Source organism: Bufo bufo, chromosome 4, assembly GCF_905171765.1.
Source record: "Bufo bufo chromosome 4, aBufBuf1.1, whole genome shotgun sequence".
In the NCBI taxonomy this organism is placed as follows: Eukaryota; Metazoa; Chordata; class Amphibia; order Anura; family Bufonidae; genus Bufo; species Bufo bufo.
In genome coordinates this window covers 635,325,603-635,353,076 of record NC_053392.1, presented here as the reverse complement: position 1 = coordinate 635,353,076, position 27,474 = coordinate 635,325,603, and the positions used below count along the sequence as shown (strand labels likewise).

General features: G+C 44.5%; 3 protein-coding genes across 3 annotated transcripts in view; 2 read left to right on the top strand and 1 right to left on the bottom strand.

The window, feature by feature from the left end:
- LOC120999870 overlaps positions 1 to 27,474 on the top strand; it is a 199,048-nt gene that overhangs the window by 39,351 nt on the left and 132,223 nt on the right. The window lies entirely within an intron of this gene.
- Positions 11,070 to 11,726, top strand: LOC120999871 (histone H1A-like). Its single transcript, XM_040430921.1, has one exon. It carries the CDS (start codon positions 11,070 to 11,072, stop codon positions 11,724 to 11,726), a length of 657 nt encoding a protein of 218 aa, XP_040286855.1.
- LOC120999882 (histone H4) lies at positions 14,147 to 14,458 on the bottom strand. Its single transcript, XM_040430932.1, has one exon. The coding sequence runs from the start codon at positions 14,456 to 14,458 to the stop codon at positions 14,147 to 14,149; it is 312 nt and encodes a 103-aa protein (XP_040286866.1).

Here is a 27,474-nt window from a genome sequence, read left to right as displayed (position 1 = left end):
ATATTCCCATCCATCCTGGGTCCAGAAGATTCTTAAGGATCGCAGTAAACATCGGGGGGGGGGGGGGGGGGGGTCCGAAAACATTTTCAGTTTCTGGCCCTCCCGTTTGGGATTTCTTCAGCCCCACACACTTTCACCAAAGTGGTGGTCTCTGTGGTGGCCGCGCTAAGGCTTCCGGGCCTGAGTATAGTTCCATACCTGGACGACTGGCTCCTCAGAGCTCCTTCCCAAGCGATCCTGTCCCAACACATCCAACATGCTGTCACATTCCTGCATCTGTTGGGATGGATAATTAATTGGGACAAATCCCAACTTCAACCAGCCACCTCGGTAAGGTTCCTGGGGTTCATGGTGGATTCAGTCAGGATGACGATTCATCTCACTCCCGAAAGAAGGCAATCCGTGCAACAGACAGCCCGTTCTCTTTCTGTACCAAAACAGGTAACGATTCGAACATGGATGAAAATGTTGGGACTAATGTCTTCAACAGCTCAGGCGGTACCTTGGGCATTATGGCATCTACGTCCGCTCCAGTCGGAAGTACTAGCCAAGTGGAATCACAGTCCAGTGGGACTCAATTCCGTGCTCTCCCTGCCTTACAAAGTCCGATCCTCTCTAAGGTGGTGGTCCCACCTCAAGGACGGCAAGTCCCTGATCCAGCCCTCTTGGATCATACTTACTTCAGACGCATCCCTAGTAGGCTTGGGTGCGCATCTTCAGGACATGACAGTCCAGGGAACTTGGACACCTCAGGAGAGGTTATTGTCATCAAATCTCCTGGAGATCAGAGCAATCAGACTAGCTCTTTTTCATTTTGCTCTCTTCATTCGAGGGAAGGCAGTGAAGGTACAATCAGACAGCATGACCGCTGTGCTGTATATCAACAAGCAGGGAGGCACGAGGTCACAGAGTCTCCTGAGACAGATAGGGGTGATATTGGATTGGGCAGAACTGAACCTCACCCACTTATCAGCCGTTCACATTCGCAGAGTTCTCAATGTGATTGCGGATCGCCTGAGGCTTCCCCCAGAGAGAGTACTGGTGTCGGGGGACACCCAGATCTCCTCAAATCTTCAACCTGACGGCCTGGAGGTTGACCAGTCCCTTCCAAGGATAGAAGGGCTATCAGGGTCTGTTTTGAGAACCTTCGAGCACTCCAGATCAGAAGCTACCAATAAGGCCTACTCCAGAATCTGGAAGATCTTTTCATCCTGGTGTACAAGGCATCAGCAAACATCCGCTGAAGCTTCCATCCCGATAATTCTCCAATTACTTCAAGACGGTCTGGACAGGGGGCTATCACCAGCTACTCTTAAAGTGCAGATTTCAGCAATCTCTGCTTGTCTCAACAGAGCTATTTCTCAAGACCCCCTTATCAAGAGATTCCTGAAGGGAGCCTCAAGATTAAAGCCTACAGTAATCAGACCTATCCCTGTTTGGGATTTATCGGTTGTGCTCAGGGGGTTATCATCTCCCCCCTTTGAGCCCCTAGAGGAGGCGGGATTCAGGTTCCTGACCTGGAAGATCACCTTCTTGTTGGCTGTTACCTCTGCAAAGCGAGTTGGGGAACTCCAGGCTTTTTCTGCCTTTGAGCCTTATACAAAGTTCCTGCAGGATCGGGTACTTCTCAAATTTTTGCCTACTTTCATCCCAAAGGTTCCTTCCTTTGACAATATTAACCAGGTGATCTCCCTGCCAACGTTGGCTCCACCCCCCTCCTCTGAGGAAAGAGGGCTCCATACCCTCGACATTTCGAGATGTCTTAGGATTTACCTGGAACGCTCCAAGGTATTTAGGAAGGATGAAAACCTCCTTATCCTTTTTTCCGGTACCCATAAGGGGAGGAAAGCCTCTAAGCCCTCCATCAGTCGCTGGATTAAAGAGGCAATTCGGGAGTCTTATATGTCTCAGGGCTCGGAGCCCCCTGAATTTGTAAGGGCCCACTCTACTCGAGCAGTGGCCACTTCTTTTGCAGAGAGAAGCTCGATCCCATTGGACGTGATCTGTAAGTCAGCTTCTTGGAGTTCTCACTCCACTTTTATCTCACACTATAGAGTGGATACTAGAATACATAGTTATTCCTCATTTGGCCGGACAGTGTTATCTTCCGCCAGGCATGAGGACCCTCCCATGGGGGTTTCTACTTGCTAAATCCCCATCTGTGCCACTGGTTAGGACATAAGGGAATCGTTAATTTCTAACGATAATTTGTTTTCCCTTAGTCCTAACAGTGGCACACAAATTCCCCCCCCTCCTTTTTTAGTAATTGTGGTTATTTTTGTCTACTTGTAATTACACGATGTCCGGAGGGTCACTCCCCTCTTTTTGGGGGGCAGGGAGGGCGTGTATATGTCAGTTTTTTATTATTTCATTAAAACTTCCACCTGTCCTAACCAGTCCACAGGGGCAGAATGCCCCATCTGTGCCACTGTTAGGACTAAGGGAAAACAAATTATCGTTAGAAATTACCGATTTTATACACACAGCTGAGATGGTTATGCTGTTTTATTACTGAATGTTATTATCACTTTAGAACACGATTGGGTGAATATGTAAGGGGGGGATTTGACCTTTCTGGGGGACAACCCCTCAACCAATCCGGATTGAATGTTACACCTATATAAGTATTGAACTTCACTTGTAAACCACATGTAGCTGAGAAAGACCTGTGTGTCCAGACGTTGCTGTATCCTTTCGGTGTGATTAAACGCTAAGCTTTGATTCAAGAACAAGAGGGCCGCGACTTTTCTGAAGTTTTTTCTACGTTTGAGGGGTCCCTGAGGCCGGGAGCTGACGCCACGAGCAGCGCCGCCATACCACGGACTATGTGTTCCAGGAAGTGGTGCTGTCCTATTCCATTTATTATGTGGAGCCCTCGGGAAGCACTAGGAGCATCCATCAACGGAGGTACCCAGTCGGGGTGCTAGGAGATCCGTTACAATACTATTCTGTACTATACTATGCTGTACTGTACTATACTATGCTGCACTATACTGTACTATACTGTGCTGTACTATACTGTACTATAATATACTGTGCTGTACTATACTATTCTGTACTATACTATACTGTGCTGTACTATACTGTACTATACTATGCTGTACTATACTATGCTGTACTATACTGTGCTATAATATACTGTACTATACTATACTGTAGTATACTGTGCTGTACTATACTGTACTATACTATGCTGTACTATACTGTGCTGTACTATACTGTACTATAATATACTGTACTATACTATTCTGTGCTGTACTATACTGTGCTGTACTATACTGTACTATACTATGCTGTACTATACTGTGCTATAATATAATGTACTATACTATACTGTAGTATACTGTGCTGTACTATACAGTACTATACTATGCTGTACTATACTGTGCTGTACTATACTGTACTATAATATACTGTACTATACTATTCTGTGCTGTACTATACTGTGCTGTACTATACTGTACTATAATATACTGTACTATACTATACTGTACTATACTATGCTTTACTATACTGTGCTATAATATACTGTACTATACTGTGCTGTACTATAATATACTGTACTATACTGTCCTGTACTATACTGTGCTGTACTATACTATAATATACTGTGCTGTAACAAACTGTACTATGCTGTACTATAATATACTGTACTCTACTATACTATACTGTGCTATATTATACTGTACTATACTATACTATAATATACTGTACTAAACTATAATATACTATACTGTGCTGTACTATACTGTGCCGTACTATAATATACTGTACTATACTATATTATATTGTACTATAATATACTGTGCTATGCTGTACTATAATAAGTACTGTACTATACAATACTGTGCTGTACTATAATATACAGTACTATACTATACTGTGCTGTACTATACTGTACTATACGGTGCTGTACTATAATATACTGTACTATACTGTGCTGTATTATAATGTACTATAATATACTGTACTATACTATACAATAATATACTGTACTATACTGTGCTGTACTATACTGTACTATAATATACTGGACTCTACTGTGCTGTACTATAATATACTGTACTATACTATACTGTACTATACTATAATATACTGTACTATAATATACTATACTGTGCTATACTATAATATACTGTACTATACTATAATATACTGTGCTGTACTATACTGTGCTGTACTATACTGTACAGTACTATAACATAATGTGCTATGCTATACAATACTGTACTATACTATGCTGTACTATACAATACTGTACTATAATATAATGTACTATACGATACTGTACTATACTATGCAGTACTATAATATACTGTACTATAATATACAATACTGTGCTGTACTATACTGTGCTATACTATACTGTGCTGTACTATACTATACTGTGCTATAATATACTGTACTATACTGAACTATAATATACTGTACTATACTATACTGTACTATAATATACTGTGCTGTACTATACTGTACTATAATATACTGTACTATAATATACTGTACTATACTATACTATGCTGTACTATACTGTATTATACTGTACTATACTGTAGTATAATATACTGTACTATAATGTACTATAATATACTGTACTATAATATACTGTGCTGTACTATAATATACTGTACTATAATATACTGTGCTGTACTATAATATACTATAATATACTGTGCTGTACAATACTGTTCTATACTATACCGTGCTGCACTATACTATAATATACTGTACTATACTATACCGTGCTGTACTATACTATACTATACTATAATATACTGTGCTATACTATACTGTACTATACTATAATATACTGTACTATATTATGCTGTACTATACTGTGCTGTACTATACTATAATATACTGTGCTGTAACATACTGTACTATGCTGTACTATAATATACTGTACTCTACTATACTATACTGTGCTGTATTATACTGTACAATACTATTATATACTGTACTAAACTATAATATACTGTACTATAATATACTATACTGTGCTGTACTATACTGTGCCGTAATATAATATACTGTACTATACTATATTATATTGTACTATAATATACTGTGCTATGCTGTACTATAATAAGTACTGTACTATACAATACTGTGCTGTACTATAATATACAGTACTATACTATACTGTGCTGTACTATACTGTACTATACGGTGCTGTACTATAATATACTGTACTATACTGTGCTGTATTATAATGTACTATACTATACTGTACTATACTATAATATACTGTACTATACTGTGCTGTACTATACTGTACTATAATATACTGGACTCTACTGTGCTGTACTATAATATACTATACTATACTATAATATACTGTGCTGTACTATACTGTGCTGTACTATACTGTACAGTACTATAACATAATGTGCTATGCTATACAATACTGTACTATACTATGCTGTACTATACAATACTGTACTATAATATAATGTACTATACGATACTGTACTATACAGTACTATAATATACTGTACTATAATATTCAATACTGTGCTGTACTATACTGTGCTATACTATACTGTGCTGTACTATACTATACTGTGCTATAATATACTGTACTATACTGAACTATAATATACTGTACTATACTATACTGTACTATAATATACTGTGCTGTACTATACTGTACTATAATATACTGTACTATACTATACTGTGCTGTACTATACTATAATATGCTGTACTATACTGTACTATACTGTAGTATAATATACTGTACTATACTGTAGTATAATATACTGTACTATAATATACTGTGCTGTACTATAATATACTGTACTATACTGTGCTGTACAATACTGTTCTATACTATACCGTGCTGTACTATACAATACTATACTATAATATACTGTGCTATACTATACTGTACTATACTATAATATACTGTACTATACTATGCTGCACTATAATATACTATACAATACTGTCCTGAACTATACTATACCGTGCTGTACTATACTGTGCTGTACTACTGTATTATACTATAATATACTGTACTATACTATAATATACTATACTGTGTTGTACTATACAGTCCTGTACTATACTGTACTATACTATACTACACTGTCCTATACTATACTGTGCTATACTATCCTGTACTATAATATACTGTACTATCATATACTATACTGTGCTATACTGTTCTATACTATACTGTGATGTCCTATACTATAATATACTGTACTATACTATAATATACTGTGCTGTCCTATACTATAATATACTGTACTATACTATAATATACTGTACTATACTGCACTATAATATACTGTACTATAATATACTGTACTATACTGTGCTGTACTATACTATACTGTACTATAATATACTGTACTATAATATACTGTACTCTACTGTGCTGTATTATAATGTACTATACTGTACTATACTATAATATACTGTACTATACTGTGCTGTACTATACTGTAATATAATATACTGGACTCTACTGTGCTGTACTATAATATACTATACTATACTATAATATACTGTGCTGTACTATACTGTGCTGTACTATACTGTACAGTACTATAACATAATGTGCTATGCTATACAATACTGTACTATACTATGCTGTACTATACAATACTGTACTATAATATAATGTACTATACGATACTGTACTATACTATGCAGTACTATAATATACTGTACTATAATATACAATACTGTGCTGTACTATACTGTGCTATACTATACTGTGCTGTACTATACTATACTGTGCTATAATATACTGTACTATACTGAACTATAATATACTGTACTATACTATACTGTACTATAATATACTGTGCTGTACTATACTGTACTATAATATACTGTACTATACTATACTGTGCTGTACTATACTATAATATGCTGTACTATACTGTACTATACTGTAGTATAATATACTGTACTATACTGTAGTATAATATACTGTACTATAATATACTGTGCTGTACTATAATATACTGTACTATACTGTGCTGTACAATACTGTTCTATACTATACCGTGCTGTACTATACTGTTCTATACTATACCGTGCTGTACTATACAATACTATACTATAATATACTGTGCTATACTATACTGTACTATACTATAATATACTGTACTATACTATGCTGCACTATAATATACTATACAATACTGTCCTGAACTATACTATACCGTGCTGTACTATACTGTGCTGTACTACTGTATTATACTATATTATACTGTACTATACTATAATATACTATACTGTGCTGTACTATACAGTCCTGTACTATACTATACTACACTGTCCTATACTATACTATCCTGTACTATAATATACTGTACTATCATATACTATACTGTGCTATACTGTTCTATACTATACTGTGATGTCCTATACTATAATATACTGTACTATACTATAATATACTGTGCTGTCCTATACTATAATATACTGTACTATACTATAATAATGTACTATACTGCACTATAATATACTGTACTATACTGTGCTGTACTATACTATACTGTACTATAATATACTGTACTATAATATACTGTACTATACTGTGCTGTACTATACTGTACTATAATATAATATACTGTTCTGTACTATAATATACTGTACTGTACTATACTATAATATACTACTATACCGTGCTGTACTGTACTATACTGTGCTGTACTATAATATACTGTACTATAATATACTGTACTATACTATGCTGTACTATACTGTACTATAATATACTGTACTATACTATACTATGCTGTACTATAATATACTGTACTATACTATGCTGTACTATACTGTACTATAATATACTGTACTATACTATACTGTGCTGTACTATAATATACTGTACTATACTGTGCTGTACTATACTGTACTATAATATACTGTACTATCATATACTATACTGTGCTATACTGTTCTATACTATACTGTGATGTCCTATACTATAATATACTGTACTATACTATAATATACTGTGCTGTCCTATACTATAATATACTGTACTATACTATAATATACTGTACTATACTATAATATACTGTACTATACTATACTGTACTATACTGTGCTGTACTATACTATACTGTACTATAATATACTGTACTATAATATACTGTACTCTACTGTGCTGTACTATAATATACTGTACTATACTGTGCTGTACTATACTGTACTATAATATAATATACTGTTCTGTACTATAATATACTGTACTGTACTATACTATAATATACTACTATACCGTGCTGTACTGTACTATACTGTACTATACTGTACTATAATATACTGTACTTTAATATACTGTACTATACTATGCTGTACTATACTGTACTATAATATACTGTACTATACTATGCTGTACTATACTGTACTGTACTATACTCTACTGTGCTGTACTATAATATACTGTACTGTACTAATCTGTTCTGTACTATACAGTACTATAATATACTGTACTATACTGAAATATAATATACTGTACTATAATATACTGTACTATACTGTACTATACTGTGCTGTACTATACTATACTGTGCTATACTATACTGTGCTGTACTATACTATACTATAATATACTGTACTATACTATACTATGTTGTACTATAATATACTATAATATGCTGTACTATACTATACTGTACTCTACTATTCTGTGCTGCACTATACTGTACTATAATATACTGTACTATAATATACTGTACTATACTATACTGTACTGAAATATAATATACTGTACAGTACTATAATATAATATACTGTACTCTACTGTGCTATACTATAATATACTGTACTATAATATACTGTACTATAATATACTGTACTTTACTGTACTATAATATACTGTACTCTACTATAATATACTGTACTATAATATACTGTACTATACTGTACTATAATATACCGTACTCTACTGTGCTATACTATAATATACTGTACTATACTATACTCTGCTGTACTATACTGTACTATAATATACTATACTATAATATACTACTATACTGTGCTGTAGTGTACTATACTATACTGTGCTGTAGTGTACTATACTGTACTATAATATACTGTACTATACTGTGCTGTACTATACTATAATATACTACTATACTGTGCTGTAGTGTACTATACTGTACTATAATATACTGTACTATACTGTGCTGTAGTGTACTATACTGTACTATACTGTAGTGTACTATGCTATAATATACTGTACTATAATATGCTGTACTGTACTATACTATCCTGTACTATACCGTGCTATACTATACTGTCTTGTACTATTATATACTATACTATAATATACTGTACTATACTGTGCAATACTATACTGTGCTGTACTATACTGTACTATAATATACTGTGCTGTACTATAATATGCTGTACTCTACTGTGCTGTACTATACTTTAATATACTACTATACCGTGCTGAACTATACTATACTGCGCTGTAGTGTACTATACTATAATATACTACTATACTGTGCTGTAGTGTACTATACTATACTGTACTATAATATACTGTACTATTCTATGCTGTACTGTACTATACTATACTGTCCTATTATATACTATACTATAATATACTGTACTATGCTGTACTATAATATACTGTGCTGTACTATACTGTACTATAATATACTGAACTATAATATACTGTGCTGTACTATACTATACTCTACTGTGCTGTACTATACTATAATATACTACTATACTGTGCTGTACTATTATATACTATACTATAATATTCTGTACTGTACTATACTACACTGTACTATACTGATCTGTACTATTATATACTATAATATACTGTACTATACTATTATATACTGTACTATAATATACTGTACTATACTATAATATACTGCACTATACTATAATATACTATAATATACTGTACTATTATATACTATACTGTACTATACTATAATATACTGTACTATACTATAATATACTGTACTATACTATAATATACTGTACTATAATATACTGTACTGTACTATAATATACTATACTGTACTCTGCTATAATATACTACTATACTGTGCTGTAGTGTACTATGCTATACTATACTGTACTATACCGTGCTGTACTATTATATACTATACTGTACTATACTATAATATACTGTACTATACTACACTGTACTATACTGATCTGTACTATACTATAATATACTATACTGTACTTTGCCGTATTGTACTGAGATTACGGAGGTGCAATGAGGGGGATTATAGGGGCAGTTTTCTCTACTTTTCTTACTCCCCAGAATGTTTCCGGGGGTCAGTAAAGCGGGGTCCACACTTCTGGGGGGCGGGGCCATACTCTGCCCCATTGTACCGGCACCCCCTCTGCTGCAGCCAGGAGCCCAGGAGAGAAGTCCTCTGTCATCTGCGGAGCCCTGACCACAAGACGCATCTCTGCTCCCTGAGAGCCCTGTACACACATGAGGCGGCATCACTGCGGCGGGGAATGTGCGGGGACACGGAGCACTGGAGCCGGCAGGGAGCGGAGGCCGCCGCCTGTGTTACCCTCCCGGGCACTCCGCGGCTCCAGCTCCTCCCCGCAGCGTCCAAGCAGCTTCCTGCGGCCCCACCTTGTGGGAAAGAGCCCTGGGATGGGGACGAGGGCCGGGAAGAGAGGGAACGAGCCCCCGCAGCGGAGCCATCGGGCCGGATCCAGCCGGATGTGCAGAACGGCAGGCAGAGCGGGAGGACTGTGGCGGAGATCCCAGGGCCTGCTCCGGCCTCCTCCGCCACAGACGGCGACACACGGTGAGGGGGGATGTCCGGGAGGAGGAAGGCGCGGAGAAGGCGGCCTCTCCTGTCCGGTTCTAGCCGCTAAAGGGCTCTTCTCCCGGGCAGGGAAGCACAAGGGGAGAGCGGAGCTGCAGCCGGGCTGAGAGGGGTGAAGGCGGGGCCTGTGTCCAGTGTCAGCCAATAGACGCGCAGGAGGGCGGAGCTCGGCAGCCAATCACTGCGCAGCGCTCCACATATAAGAGGCGGTCCCGGCTCCGGCCTCAGTGTTTTCTCCAGGAGAAGTCTTTGTGTTCTCTCCCCACGTCTCACACGATGGCAGAGACCGCGCCAGCAGCCGCCGCCGCTCCTCCTCCTCCTCCCGCCGAAGCGGCCGCCAAGTCCAAGAAGCAGCCGAGGAAATCCGCCGCGGCAGGGGGCGCCAAGAAAAGCAAGAAGCCGTCCGGTCCCAGCGTGTCCGAGCTCCTGGTCACAGCCGTGTCCGCCTCCAAGGAGCGCAGCGGGGTGTCTCTGGCCGCCCTGAAGAAGGCTCTGGCTGCCGGAGGATGCGATGTAGAGAAGAACAATAGCCGCATCAAGGTGGCCATCAGGGCTCTGGTCACCAAGGGGACCCTCACCCAGGTGAAGGGCAGCGGCGCCTCCGGCTCCTTCAAGCTCAACAAGAAGCAGCAGGAGACCAAGGACAAGGCGGCGGCCAAGAAGAAGAAGCCGGCGGCGGCCAAGAAACCTGCAGCTACTGCGGCCAAGAAACCCGCTAAATCCCCGAAGAAGCCCAAGAAGGCTCCGGCCAAGAGCCCGAAAAAGGCGAAGAAACCAGCCGCGGCCAAGAAAGCAGCCAAGAGCCCCAAGAAGCCGAAGGCTGCCCCCAAGAAGCTGGCCAAGAGTCCGGCTAAGAAGGCGGCCAAACCCAAGGCTGCCAAGAGTCCGGCTAAGAAAGCGGCGAAAGCCAAGAAGAGCGCGGCCAAGAAGTAACCGGCGCCGCCCGCACCTCTCCCCCAAAGGCTCTTCTCAGAGCCGCCACCTCCTCCTCAGACGAGCTCCACTCCGCCCTTCTGCCCTCGTTCTCCGCTCACAGCGGGCGGGGGCTCCGGCTCCTCTGCTGGCAGGAATAGGGGGCGGGTTAACCCTGTCAGCGCCGCTCTCTTCCGTCTATCGGGGCCTCGCTGCTCGGCTGATAACCGCCCCTCACTGCGCGCCGCCCCCTGCTGGTAGTGATGCCGCCGCTGAGTGTACTGTGCGTGCAGGGGGGTCGTGCGCTCTATCCCTGGACACCAGCGCAGCGATGGAGCCTCTCTTCTCCGCACAGTGACTACGGGACTGTTCTCCCCTCCTCCGGTGGGGGGCGGGAGAAGGCGGCCACTGACGGGTTAATACTGAGCAGGCTACGGGGGCGGGGCTATAGAACTAGCACCTTGGCTTTTGAAATTCCCGCTCAATTACCATCTGGTTAGAATTCAGCGGCAGTGGACAAGCTCCGCCCCCGGCTCATCTGAATGGATGGATGTGAGCCACGCCTCCCGGCTCAGGTGAATAGATGGATGTGAGCCCCGCCTCCGGCTCAGCTGAATAGATGAATGTGAGCCCCTCCCCTCCTGCTGCTCCGCCCCCCCGGCTCATCTGAATGGATGATGTGAGCCCCGCCCCTCCTGCTGCTCCGCCCCCCGCTCTTCTCAGAGCCCCCACCTTCTCTAGGACGGAGCTGCCGCATTGTGTGAATACATGGAAGCCTCATGTCCGAGGCGGATTATTACCTCATTATAGACCACTGATCGGGAGGATGAGGGGAGAAGTGATCGTATACTCGGGAGGATGAGGGGAGTAGTGATCGGCCAGAGAGAAGGGTGGGGGGAGTAGGGATTGGACACTGAGGAGGATGGGGGGAGTAGTGATTGGACACTGAGGAGGAGGAGGTAGTGAAGGACGAGCGGCTGGATGGATCCACAGAGCCGGGCACTCGGGGATACACCGGTGCTATGGGGGCGGCCGGCAATTGGTGGAGAAAAGGGGGCGTGTCCTCACTAGCCTTTCCGCTGAATGGATGGATGTGAGCCCCGCCCCTCTATTTGCTCCGCCCCCGGCTCTGCTGAATGGATGTATGTGAGCCCCGCCCCTCTATTTGCTCCGCCCCCGGCTCTGCTGAATGGATGTATGTGAGCCCCGCCCCTCTATTTGCTCCGCCCCCGGCTCAGCTGGATGTGAGGCTGCCAATTGGGAGACGTGGAGACACCACGTGACCCTCTCCTCCAGTAGATCGGCGCGCAGTCAGCAGCAGCTCATTTGCATGGCCCGTGTATAAATACCGCCGCGGTGGCAGGAAGAGAACAGACGAGATTTTGTCCTCAGTCAGAATGCCCGAGCCAGCCAAGTCCGCCCCAGCGCCCAAGAAGGGCTCCAAGAAAGCCGTCACCAAGGTTCAGAAGAAGGACGGCAAGAAGCGGAGGAAGAGCAGGAAGGAGAGCTATGCCATCTACGTCTACAAGGTGCTGAAGCAGGTCCACCCCGACACCGGCATCTCCTCCAAGGCCATGGGCATCATGAACTCCTTCGTCAACGACATCTTCGAGCGCATCGCAGGGGAAGCCTCCCGCCTGGCTCACTACAACAAGCGCTCCACCATCACCTCCCGGGAGATCCAGACCGCCGTGCGCCTGCTGCTGCCCGGAGAGCTGGCCAAGCACGCCGTCTCCGAGGGCACCAAGGCCGTCACCAAGTACACCAGCGCCAAGTGAGCGCCGCCCCCGCTCTCCGGACCCAAAGGCTCTTCTCAGAGCCCCCACCCTGTCTCCAGCGGAGCTGCTCCCGGGTCTCCCCGTTCTCACAGTGGCTGCGGTTTTCCTCCCTGTCAGCTAGATGAGATGCGGTAACGCTATCGGAAGTTACACTACAAGCTCCCCTCATCCTCCTCCTCCACGCCCGATCACTACTCCCATCATCCTCCTCAGTGTGGCGCTCCCTGGAGAGAGGCTGTGCGGCCGCTCAGTGCAGGAGGACGAGGCTCCTACGGGCACATAACGGCTGCGGGGTCCAGAGCTCTGCTATTGGCTGGGAGAGCTCAGGATTTCGTCGCTCATTTGAATTTCCCGCCTATACAGGAGGAGCCGGTCATGTGACCTGTACCAGCGCCGCTCATTGGCGGGACGGATTAACCCCTCAGTCTCCGAGCACAGCTCGTCTCGTAGCTGCGGTGGAGAACACCCGGGGCTCGGGATTTACACCGATTATTGGGGGGTTTCTGTAATGTAGACCTCCGGCTGTACTGAGCACAGGGCGCCGCTGATCTCCTGATGTGCGGGCGGTGTTAACCCTTCAGTGGAATTGTAGCTCCTCCTCCCCGGGAAGATGTGGGCGGCTCTGAGAAGAGCCTTTGTGCTGTGAGGACGGAGGCGGCAGCATTAACCCCCGAAGCCGTAGAGAGTGCGGCCCTGGCGCTTGAGCGCGTAGACCACGTCCATGGCGGTGACGGTCTTCCTCTTGGCGTGCTCGGTGTAGGTGACGGCGTCCCGGATGACGTTCTCCAGGAAGACTTTCAGCACCCCGCGAGTCTCCTCATAGATGAGGCCGGAGATGCGCTTGACGCCTCCCCTGCGAGCTAGGCGGCGGATGGCAGGCTTGGTGATGCCCTGGATGTTATCACGGAGCACCTTCCTGTGCCGCTTGGCGCCGCCTTTCCCGAGCCCTTTCCCTCCTTTACCGCGACCAGACATCTTCTAGGTGTGAGGAGCAGAGAGCAGTGACTGCTCAGCCCAGAGCCCTCCTTTATATGGAGCATGGGCGGACCTGAAAGAGAACTGGGGGCGGGGCTGTTCCTGAACTCCAGGCCCCGCCCTCCAGCTCTGATTGGCTGAGCTCAGAAGTGCTGGTGGTTTTCATTTTCCAGCCTGTAAATTACATCATATCCTTCGCATTAAAATAAAGTCTCTATATTATATTATCAACCTCAACATTACATTACAGCCTCCATACTACCAGCCTCCACATTCTATTACAGCCTCTGCATTACATTATAGCCTCCACCTTACATCTATGTTTCTATTACAGCCTCCATATTACATTACCTTCCTCCACATTACATTACAGCCTCCACACTACCAGCCTTCACATTCTATTACAGCCTCTGCATTACATTATAGCCTCCACCTTATATTACAGCCTCCATATTACATCTATGTTTCTATTACAGGCTCCATATTACATTATCTTCCTCCACATTATATTACAGCCTCCATATTACCAGCCTCTACATTACATTACAGCCTCCACATTACATTACCAGGCTCCACATAATATCACAGCCTCCACATTACATTACAGCCTACATATAATATTACAGCTTCCACATTATATTCCAGCCTCCACATGATATTACAGCCTCCATATTATATTACAGCCTCTGCATTACATTATAGCCTCCACCTTATATTACAGCCTCCACATTACATCTATGTTTCAATTACAGCCTCCATATTACATTATCTTCCTCCACATTACAGCCTTCATACTACCAGCCTCCACATTCTATTACAGCCTCTGCATTACATTATAGCCTCCACCTTATATCACACCCTCCACATTACATCTATGTTTCAATTACAGCCTCCATATTACATTATCTTCCTCCTCATTACATTACAGCCTCCATACTACCAGCCTCCACATTCTATTACAGCAACTGCATTACATTATAGCCTCCACCTTATATTACAGCCTCCACCTTACATCTATGTTTCTATTACAGCCTCCATATTACCAGCCTTTACATTACATTACAGCATCCATACTACCAGCCTCTACATTACATTACAGCCTCCATACTACCAGCCTCTACATTACATTACAGCCTCCACATTACATCACATTATATTACAGCCTTCATATTACCAGCCTCTGCATTACATTATAGCCTCCATATTACATCTATGTTTCTATTACAGCCTCCACATTCTATCACAGCCTCTGCATTATAGCCTCCACCTTATATTACAGCCTCCATATTACATCTATGTTTCTATTACAGCCTCCATATTACCAGGCTCCACATTACATTACAGCCTCCATACTACCAGCCTCTACATTACATTACAGCCTCCACATTACATTACCAAGCTCCACATAATATTACAGCCTACATATAATATTACAGCTTCCACATTATATTCCAGCCTCCACATGATATTACAGCCTCCATATTACATTACAGCCTCCATATTATATTACAGCTTCCACAATATATTACAGCCTCCATATTATATTATCAACCTCAACATTATATTACAGCCTCCATATTTAAAGCCTCCACATTACATTATAGTCTCCACATTACATCACAGCCTCTATATTATCATCCTCAACATTATATTACAGTCTCCATATTTACAGCATCTACATTATATTACAGCCTCCATATTAATGGCCTCCACATTACATCACAGCCTCCATATTATATTATCAACCTCAACAACATATTACAGCCTCTACATTACATTATAGCCTCCACATTATATTATAGCCTAAAAATTACCAGCCTCCACATTACATTACAGCCTCCATGTTACATTACCAGCCTCCACATTATATTACAGCCTCCGTATTACCATCCTCTACATTACAGTCTCTGTGTTACATTACTAGCCTCCACATTATATTACAGACTCCATATTACCGTCCTCTACATTACATCACATCCTAAACATTACATTACAGCCTCCACATTACATCACAGCCTCTACATTATATTACAGCCTTCATATTACCAGCCTCTGCATTACATTACAGCCCTCAAATTATATTACTGTCTCCAAATTACCAGCCTCCATATTATATTATCAACCTCAACAACATATTACAGCCTCCACATTATTTTACAGCCTAAATATTACCAGCCTCCATGTTATATTACAGCCTCCGTATTAATGGCCTCTACATTACAGTCTCCATGTTAAATTACCGGCCTCCACATTATATTACAGACTCCATATTACCGACCTCTACATTACATCACGGCCTAAACATTACATCACAGCCTCCATACTACCAGCCTCCACATTACATCACAGCCTTAATATTACCAGCCTTTGCATTACATTACAGACTCCAAATTATATTACAGCCTCCACATTACATTACAGCCTCCACATTATATTGCAGACTCCATATAACCGTCCTCTACATTACATCACAGCCTAAGCATTATGTTACAGCCTCCATATATTCAGCCTCCAGATTACATCACAGCCTCCATATAACTAGCCTCTACATTACATTACAGCCTCCATACTACCAGCTTCCACATTACATTACAGCCTCTATATTTCATTACTGGCCTACACATTATATTACAGCTTCCATATTACCGGCCTGTACATTACAGTCTCCATATTATATTACATTACTGGCCTCCACATTATATTACAGCCTCTGTATTACCGGCCTCTACATCACATTTACATCACAGCTTAAACATTATGTTACAGCCTCCATATTTTCAGCCTCCACATTACATCACAGCCTCCACATTAATTGACAACCTCCATATTACCAGCCTGTAAATTACATTATATCCTCTGCATTATATTAACGCCTCTATATTATATTATTAACCTCAACATTATATTACAGCCTCCTTATTTACAGCCTCCACATTACATTATAGCCTCCACATGATATTACAGACTTCATACTATATTACAGCCTCCACATAATATTACAGCATTCATCTTACAGACTCCACATTAAATAACAGCCTCCATATTACCGGCCTCCACATTATATTACAACCTCCATATTACATTACAAGCGTCCACATTATATAACAGCCTCAATATTATATTAAAGCCTCTATATTATATTACAGCCTTCACATAATATTACAGACTCCATATTACCAGGCCCCACAATTTATTAAAGCCTTCACATTACCAGCCTCCACAAGATATTACAGCCTCCACAAGATATTACAGCCTCCATATTACCAGACTTCACAAGATATTACAGCCTCCCTATTACCAGGCTCCACATTACATTATAGCCTCCATATTATATTACAGCCTTCACATTACATTATAGCCTTCATATTATTTTATAGCCTCCACATTATATTACAGCCTCCACTTTACATTATAGCCTCCATATTATATTACAGCTTCCACATTACATTATAGCCTCCATATAATATTACAGCCTCCACATTACATTATAGCCTTCATATTATTTTATAGCCTCCACATTATATTACAGCCTCCACTTTACATTATAGCCTCCATATTATATTACAGCTTCCACATTATATTACAGCCTCCATATTACTAGGCTCCTCATTATATTACAGCCTCCATATTACCAGGCTCCACATTAAATTACAGCCTCCATATTACCAGTCTCCACATGATATTACAGCCTCCACATGATATTACAGCCTCCATATTATATTACAGCCTCCACATTATATTACAGCCTCCACATGATATTACAGCCTCCATATTATATTACAGCCTCCACATTATATTATAGCCTTCACATTACATTACAGCCTCCATATTACTAGTCTCCACATGATATTACCAGTCTCCACATGATATTACAGCTTCCACATGATATTACAGCCTCCACATTATATTACAGCCTCCATATTATATTATAGCCTCCATATTATATTATAGCCTTCACATTACATTATAGCCTCCATATTATATTACAGCCTCCATATTACCAGTCTCCACATGATATTACAGCCTCCACATGATATTACAGCCTCCACATTATTACAGCCTCCATATTATATTACAGCCTCCACATTACATTACAGCCTCCATATTACCAGTCTCCACATTATATTACAGCCTCCACATTATATTACAGCCTACAGATTTCAGCCTTCACACTATAGTACAGCCTCCATATTACCAGGCGGTCCTCATTAAGGTCTTACTGGGGGGGCTGTTGTGTGTGTGTGGGGGGGATGGGGGGGGGTAGAAGCATCACCAGCATCACATGCATCAACTTCCGTCTATAATGAGCAGCTTTCTTCAGCCGCCCTCTGAAGAAACCACCCAGCTCCAGCAGCAGGACATCCAGCAGAACCTGAACCAGCAGGCGGTGACATACTTGGACTGCACCCTGTAACCCATGATCCAAGATCTCCTGGACTTCTGGGCATGCAAACTTGATGTGTGGCCCCAACTGGGCGAGTTTTCCATGGACATGCTTTCCTGCCCGTCCAGAGCGGGTGCTCGGTGCGGCGAGGGGCACAGATACCCCTGAGAGAACTCGCCTTTCCTTCCAAAATGTTTAGTGACAAATAGAGTTGAGCGGACACCTGGATGTTCGGGTTCGGCCGAACTTCACAAAAAAGTTAGAGTTCGGGACCCGAACTTGACCCCGAACCCAAACCCCATTGAAGTCAATGGGGACAATGAATGTCACCAGCAGCGCGTCTACCAGCGTGCGCTTGTACTCGCGCATCTTACGATCACGCTCCAGTGAGGGAATTAAGGACGGTACGTTGTCCGTGTAACGGGGATCCAGCAGCGTGGCCACCCAGGAATCAGTACAAGTTAGAATGTGGGCACCTCGGCGGTCGTTGCGGAGACACTGCAGCATGTAATCGCTCATGTGTGCCAGGCTGCCCAGAGGCAACGACAAGCTGTCCTCTGTGGGAGGTGTATCGTCTGTGTCCTCTGTATCCCCCCAGCCACGCACCAGTGATGGCCATGAGCTGGTCGGGGTGCCACCCTGCTGTGAACATGGTTCCTCCTCCTCCATCTCATCCTCCTCCTCCTCCTCATCCTCCAGAACTGTGCCCTGGCTGGACAATTGTGTACCTTGGGTTTGTGGGTGCAGGAACCCACCCTCGGAGCCACTTGGGAATGACTGGCCGGAAACCCTACGAAATGATCCCTCTTCCTCTTCCTCCTCCTGTTTCACATCCTCTTCCATCATCGCCATGAGCGTTTTTTCAAGGAGGCATAGAAGTGGGATAGTAACGCTGAGAACGGCGTCATCGGCACTGGCCATGTTGGTGGAGTACTCGAAACAGCGCAACAGGGCACACAGGTCTCGCATGGAGGCCCAGTCATTGGTGGTGAAGTGTTGCTGTTCCGCAGAGCGTCTCACCCGTGCGTGCTGCAGCTGAAACTCCACTATGGCCTGCTGCTGCTCGCACAGTCTGTCCAGCATGTGCAAGGTGGAGTTCCACCTGGTGGGCACGTCACACATGAGGCGGTGAGCGGGAAGGCCGAAGTTACGCTGCAGCGCTGACAGGTGAGCAGCAGCAGGGTGAGAACGCCGGAAGCGCGAACAGACGGCCCGCACTTTATGCAGCAGCTCTGACATGTCGGGGTAATGTTTAAGGAATCTCTGCACCACCAAATTCAGCGCATGCGCCATGCAAGGGATGTGCGTCAAACCGGCTAGTCCCAGAGCTGCTACGAGATTTCGCCCATTATCGCACACCACCAGGCCGGGCTTGAGGCTGACTGGCACCAACCACTTGTCGGTCTGTTGTTCAAGGCCCGTCCACAGCTCCTGCGCGGTGTGGGGTTTGTCCCCCAAATAGATACGTTATAACACTGCCTGCTGTCGTTTACCCCTGGCTGTGCTGAAGTTGGTGGTGAAGGGGTTACGCTGACCGGATGAGGAGCCGGTAGAGGATGAGGAAGCGGAGGAGGAGGAGGAAGCAACAGGAGGCAAACTGAAGCGCCCTGCAATCCTCGGTGGTGGAAGGACATGCGCCAAACTGCTCTCCGCCTCAGGCCCAGCCGCCACTGCATTTACCCAGTGTGCTGTTATGGAGATATAGCGGCCCTGACCGTGCTTACTGGTCCACGTATCCGTAGTCAGGTGCACCTTGCCACAGATGGCGTTGCGCAGTGCACACCTGATTTTGTCCCCCACTTGGTTGTGCAGGGAAGGGATGGCTCTCCTGGAAAAGTAGTGGCGGCTGGGCACGACGTAATGTGGGACAGCCACCGCCATAAGGCCTTTAAAACTCTCCGTCTCCACCAGACGGAATGACAGCATTTCAAAGGCCAGTAATTTAGAAATGCTGGCATTCAGGGCCAAGGATGGCGGGTGGGTAGGGGGGTACTTCCTCTTCCTCTCCAGCGTTTGGGAGATGGAGAGCTGAACGCTTCCGTGGGACATTGTGGAGATGCTTGGTGACCCAGGTGGTGGTGTTGCCTGCAGATCCTCTGCGGGGTGGCAGGTGGCACTGTCACTCCAGAGGTGGATGAAGAGGCCACGACTGCAGCAGAAGAGGAAGCAGGAGGAGACAGAGACCTTTCTTGGTTTTTGAGGCGTCTTCTCCACTGCAGCTCGTGCTTTGCACTTAGATGCCTGGTCATGCAGGTTGTGATCAGGTGGAGAACGTTTATGTCTCGCTTCAGGCTCTGATTGCACAGCGTGCAAACCACTCGTGTCTTCTCGTCAGCACATTGTCTGAAAAACTGCCACGTCAGGGAACTCCTTGGAGCTGGCTTTGGTGTGCTCGGTCCCTTGCTGCGGTGGGCAGTAGCAGGCGTACTGTCTAGGTCTGGAGGATGAGGAGAAGGATCCCCGTTCACAGCAGGGTGGCACCCAAATCAGATCACGGGCATCACTGGAGTGTTCTGCAGTTTACAATTTTTGACATGAATAAACCCCTGCTCTGCATAGGTGACAGGGACTTACATTTCTAAACTTCGTCTTTAATTGGCCCTTTCATTCGATCCTTCTGCTTTAATAGCTTCTCCCACATTTCCGCTTCATCCCATCGCAGCCATTGACCTCCCTTGGATGTGGTCTCTCTTTCTCACGCTCCCTCTCTGGCGTGGAACCCTGATTCGCCGCTAACCGTGATCACCATGGTAGGCACAGAAAAGAACATGGAAACTTGATAGAGCAGATATCCAAATGGATGGTGGACGTCACGGGGACGTGCAACATGGTGGAGCAGTAAGTGTGCACACGCCTACATGAACTGACTGACAGGGGTCAGCCCCTGCAACTTCTGGGTCTCCAAATTGGGCACATGGCCTGAGCTTGCCCTTTACCCCTTGGAGGTGCTGGCCTGCCCTGCAGCCGGTGTATTGTCTGAACGTGTGTTTAGCACGGCTGGAGGGCGTTATCACAGGTTATATTTCCCAATGTTTTGGGGTGTACCCTAATTAAAAAAAATATGTATAAATTTAAAACCAAAAAGCAGTGTAGGCTACCTCCTCCTCCTCCTCCTCCTCCTCCACCGCCGCTTCCACCTACACCGCCACATCCACCGCCTCCTCAACCTCCTACTCCATATGCACCTCGTCCTCCTAGATCAAGATTATTAGTTTTAATTTTTACGTATTTTATGTTATTTAAAGTCATTTCCCTATCCACATTTGTTTGCAGCGCACTTGCCATGCTCTTAACCACATTTTGATGCCATTTTCAGCCCTCTAGCCCTTTCCATAACATTTTTACAGCCATCCTGTTCCTTGTTCCTGTGGTGGTTACGGTGTCGAGCGGAGTGCTTGGAGCCCTTGGGAAGCACTAGGAGCACCCATCAACGGAGGTACCCAGTCGGGGTGCCAGGAGATCCGTTACAGTGGTGGCAGCAGTGGGATGGTGTCCTAGTGCGAGGAGGAGCAGCTCGGAGACACAGTTCGTGGAGTATATGGAGGGCAATGCTAGTATCCGTACAGCGCCCCTGGATACAGCAGGATGGAATCAGCTAGTCTTCGGACAGTGTTCCATGGCGAGGAGGCGGCCGCGGACTACAGGGATGCAGACAGAAAGGAAGTCTGGTATGATGTCCTGGAAAATGCCCAGCGGCGGCGAGGTGAGAGTCTCCTCAGTTATGATCAGCGGCTACAGAAGCGTGTGGTGATGCGGATGGGTCTCTTGGGAGAGCACCCCCTGGATGACTGGGTAACAGAGCTCCAGAGCCTGGTATGTAAGGAGCTTTGGCTAGAGGACGCTTACCGGGCCCTAAGGTGGCATGTCATTCAACATCCCCCCTGGACGGCCGAGCACGACTTACCTGAAGGGAAGGATTAGGATGGACCTGGGTTACTATGAGAGGCCTTGGAGGAGGACATTGATCTCGGCAGCATGGAGGAGTCTAGATTTTGGGACATCTATGACTACCGGATGGGCATGCATGTTTATGCTGGCGGATGGGAGGTGAGCAAAGACATGACCCACCTGGTAACAAGGGAGTGGGAGCTGGAGCAGACCTACCAACACCTGCTCAGCTCCGTTCATCCCCAACCTACCCGACAAGCAGAGCCAGATCTGCCCCCCTACAACTGGAAGGACTTGATGTCGATACCCCCTGCTTTCCTACCAACTCCCATAGTAGGGAACTTCATCGACTGGTTCTGGGAAGACCTCCCGGCGGCAGGTAGAGATGGGACGGAACTCTCTCCACCGGCCCTACAGGGATGCTGGGCAGCCGGCCCAGATCCCCAACTACAGCCAGCGTTACCCGGAGTCCAGACAGTCGGTCTGACTACCCATCGGCAGCTTACTGTCACGGCGGGGAGCGGGGAAAACCCCCCACCGTGGAATGGAAGTGGCTGCAAAGCAAGATAGCAGGGCACAAGGAGCTGGTCACCACCTAAAGTAACCCTGAGCTCTCCCTGGACTCCTAGCGCATGAGCCGCCTCAGATGGTAAGGGGGCTCATGCTCACAAACCTAGGACCCTACTATCCCTGTAATGCCCTAGGCCCGTGATGGCGAACCTATGGCACGTGTGCCAGAGAGGGCACGCATAGCCTTCTCTGTCGGCACGCGCGCCCTAGCCCATATGTAAAGAGGAGGATCGCGGTCCCAGACTCCAGCTGACTTACATTGATGTGCGCCGAACACAGAGGGGAGGGACTGGCATCAGCGCTGCGACGACAGAGGGGAGGGACTCACATCACTGCGCGCCTCCTGCAATCAGGAAGCAGAGAGGGCGCAACATGTGATATGGGAGGGGCGGAGGCAGAACCAGAGGACCGAACGGAACATTGCAGGGGAGCTCACTACCCTTCAGTATTCCCTCAGTGGCTGCTTGTGGGTTTCAGGTAGAAACATAACGCTGGTTGGCGGGCTTCTGCCTCAGCTGTGTCAGTACAACATCATCTTGCTTTGTCAGTTGTACAGCCTGGACCCACGAGCTGAACAAGCAGTGAGAGAATCACATCTGCCCTGGTATAATTATTTTTTTATGTAAAACTTCCCTCAGGGAGCACCCCTGTTCCCCACTCATACACCTCCAGACTCCAGCCCAGTGTATGGGGGGCCCATGCACACGACCAGTCTAAGGCTAGTTTCACGCTAGCGTCAGGACGGATCTGACAGCCTGTTGGATCCGTCCTGCCGCTAGTTCACGTGTGGCCCCGGACTGCTGCTCATCCCCATTGACTATAATGGGGGCGGAGTTCCGGCAGCAGCGCTCGGCAAGAGGCCCTTGGACTAAAACTACGACATGTCCGACATTTAGTACGGCAGCCTCTCACCAAGTGCTGCCGCTGGAACGCCGCCCCCATTATAGTCAATGGGGATGAGCAGCAGTCCGGGGCCACACGTGAACTAGCGGCAGGACGGATCCATCCTGTCGCTAGTGTGAAACTAGCCTGAGTGGGCCATATGTCCCGGTATTGATCATGTGCAGGGGAGCAGACAACATCATAAGATCTTATGATTGGGGGACATTAGTTCCCCTGTACACAATCAATGCCAGTCCGGGATATCTGGTCCGCTCACGTTATTTTAATGAAAAAAAAGGATCTCCGCCGGTCCCCAATTATAGCGAACAGGGCCAGGTGAACTTCCGGCAGTGCACATGGTAGTTACGGATCCGGAAAAGCCTGCCGGAGAAGGCTGCCGCTAGTGGGAAAGTAGCCTAAGTTGGGAAGTGTTCAAGTTACCATTATTTTTCCATTCTGAATAAATAAAAAATAAAAAAAAGAATCCTGTAAAAAAAAAATCCCGTGCATCAGTTGCACATTTAGCATTTATTTGATCCATTTCTGTGTGATCCTTTAGGCCTCATGCACACGACAGCGAATAATGGCCGTGTGACTGCCGTCTAAGTGACACACCGTCACGCGGCCATTTTTAGCACCAATGAAAGTCTATGGGGCTATTCACATGGCCGTTCTTTTAACAGCCAGTGAATAGCGTCCGTCCAAAAATAGGACATGTCCTATTTTTGTCCGTTTCCACAGCCATGCGGACCCCACTGAAATCAATAAGACAGCCAATTGACGAGTACACTTTTATTAGGGGTTTAAAAAAGTGTCCCCATGGTTTAAACAATGCCCCCATGGTGACCCGCAGCAAAAAAAAAAAAAAACTCACCTCATCCACTTGCTCGTGGTGCGGCAGTCTCTTCTCTCTTCATTGAGCAGGACCTGCCGAATTACCTGTGATGTGGGTGGTGACGTCATCACGCACATCGCAGGTCCTGTTCAGTGAAGATGGAAGAGACTGCTGCAGAGCGAGCAAGTGGATGAGGTGAGTTTTTTTTGTTTTTTTTCGTGTAAAATCAAGAAAACAGAAACAACGGTGGACCATTATGGGGGCATTGTTTAAAGCATGGAGGAAATTAAGATGGGGCATTAAAAATAATTATTCATACCCTACGGGGGGCCATTATTTAAGATGGGGACCTACATTGGGGGCATTATTAAAGCTGAGGGTGCTAAAAAAAAAACACACACACACTATGGGGGACATTATTAACCCCCTCAGCCCCCCTAGCTTAAACACCCTTAATGACCAGGCCACTTTTTACACTTCTGACCTACACTACTTTCACCGTTTATTGCTCGGTCATGCAACTTACCACCCAAATGAATTTTACCTCCTTTTCTTCTCACTAATAGAGCTTTCATTTGGTGGTATTTCATTGCTGCTGACATTTTAACTTTTTTTGTTATTAATAGAAATTTAACGATTTTTTTTGCAAAAAAATGACATTTTTCACTTTCAGTTGTAAAATTTTGCAAAAAAAACGACATCCATATATAAATTTTTCTCTAAATTTATTGTTCTACATGTCTTTAAAAAAAAAATGTTTGGGTAAAAAAAAAAATTGTTTGGGTAAAAGCTATAGCGTTTACAAACTATGGTACAAAAATGTGAATTTCCGCTTTTTGAAGCAGCTCTGACTTTCTGAGCACCTGTCATGTTTCCTGAGGTTCTACAATGGCCAGACAGTACAAACACCCCACAAATGACCCCATTTCGGAAAGTAGACACCCTAAGGTATACGCTGATGGGCATAGTGAGTTCATAGAACTTTTTATTTTTTGTCACAAGTTAGCGGAAAATGCTGAATTTTTTTTTTTTCTTACAAAGTCACATATTCCACTAACTTGTGACAAAAAATAAAAACTTCTATGAACTCACTATGCCCATCACGAAATACCTTGGGGTCTCTTCTTTCCAAAATGGGGTCACTTGTGGGCTAGTTATACTGCCCTGGCATTTTAGGGGCCCTAATGTGTGGTAAGTAGTTTGAAATCAAAATCTGTAAAAAATGGGCGGTGAAATCCGAAAGGTGCTCTTTGGAATGTGGGCCCCTTTGCCCACCTAGGCTGCAAAAAAGTGTCACACATCTGGTATCTCCGTACTCAGGAGAAGTTGGGCAATGTGTTTTGGGGTGTCATTTTACATATACCCATGCTGGGTGAGAGAAATATCTTGGCAAAAGAAAACTTTTCCCATTTTTTTATACAAAGTTGGCATTTGACCAAGATATTTCTCTCACCCAGCATGGGTATATGTAAAATAACACCCCAAAACACATTGCCCAACTTCTCCTGAGTACGGAGATACCACATGTGTGACACTTTTTTGCAGCCTAGGTGGGCAAAGGGGCCCACATTCCAAAGAGCACCTTTCGGATTTCACCGGCCATTTTTTACAGATTTTGATTTCAAACTACTTACCACACATTTGGGCCCCTAGAATGCCAGGGCAGTATAACTACCCCGCAAGTGACCCCATTTTGGAAAGAAGACACCCTAAGGTATTCCGTGAGGGGCATGGCGAGTTCCTAGAATTTTTTATTTTTTGTCACAAGTTAGCGGAAAATGATGATTTTTTTTTTTTCTTACAAAGTCTCATATTCCACTAACTTGTGACAAAAAATAAAAACTTCCATGAACTCACTATGCCCATCAGCGAATACCTTGGGGTGTCTTCTTTCCAAAATGGGGTCACTTGTGGGGTAGTTATACTGCCCTGGGATTCTAGGGGCCCTAATGTGTGGTAAGTAGTTTGAAATCAAAATCTGTAAAAAATGGCCTGTGAAATCCAAAAGGTGCTCTTTGGAATGTGGGCCCCTTTGCCCACCTAGGCTGCAAAAAAGTGTCACACATCTGGTATCTCCGTACTCAGGAGAAGTTGGGCAATGTGTTTTGGGGTGTCATTTTACATATACCCATGCTGGGTGAGATAAATATCTCGGTCAAATGCCAACTTTGTATAAAAAAATGGGAAAAGTTGTCTTTTACCAAGATATTTCTCTCACCCAGCATGGGTATATGTAAAATGACACCCCAAAACACATTGCCCAACTTCTCCTGAGTACGGAGATACCACATGTGTGACACTTTTTTGCAGCCTAGGTGGGCAAAGGGGCCCACATTCCAAAGAGCACCTTTCGGATTTCACCGGCCATTTTTTACAGATTTTGATTTCAAACCACTTCTCACGCATTCGGCCCCTAAAATGCCAGGGCAGTATAACTACCCCACAAGTGACCCCATT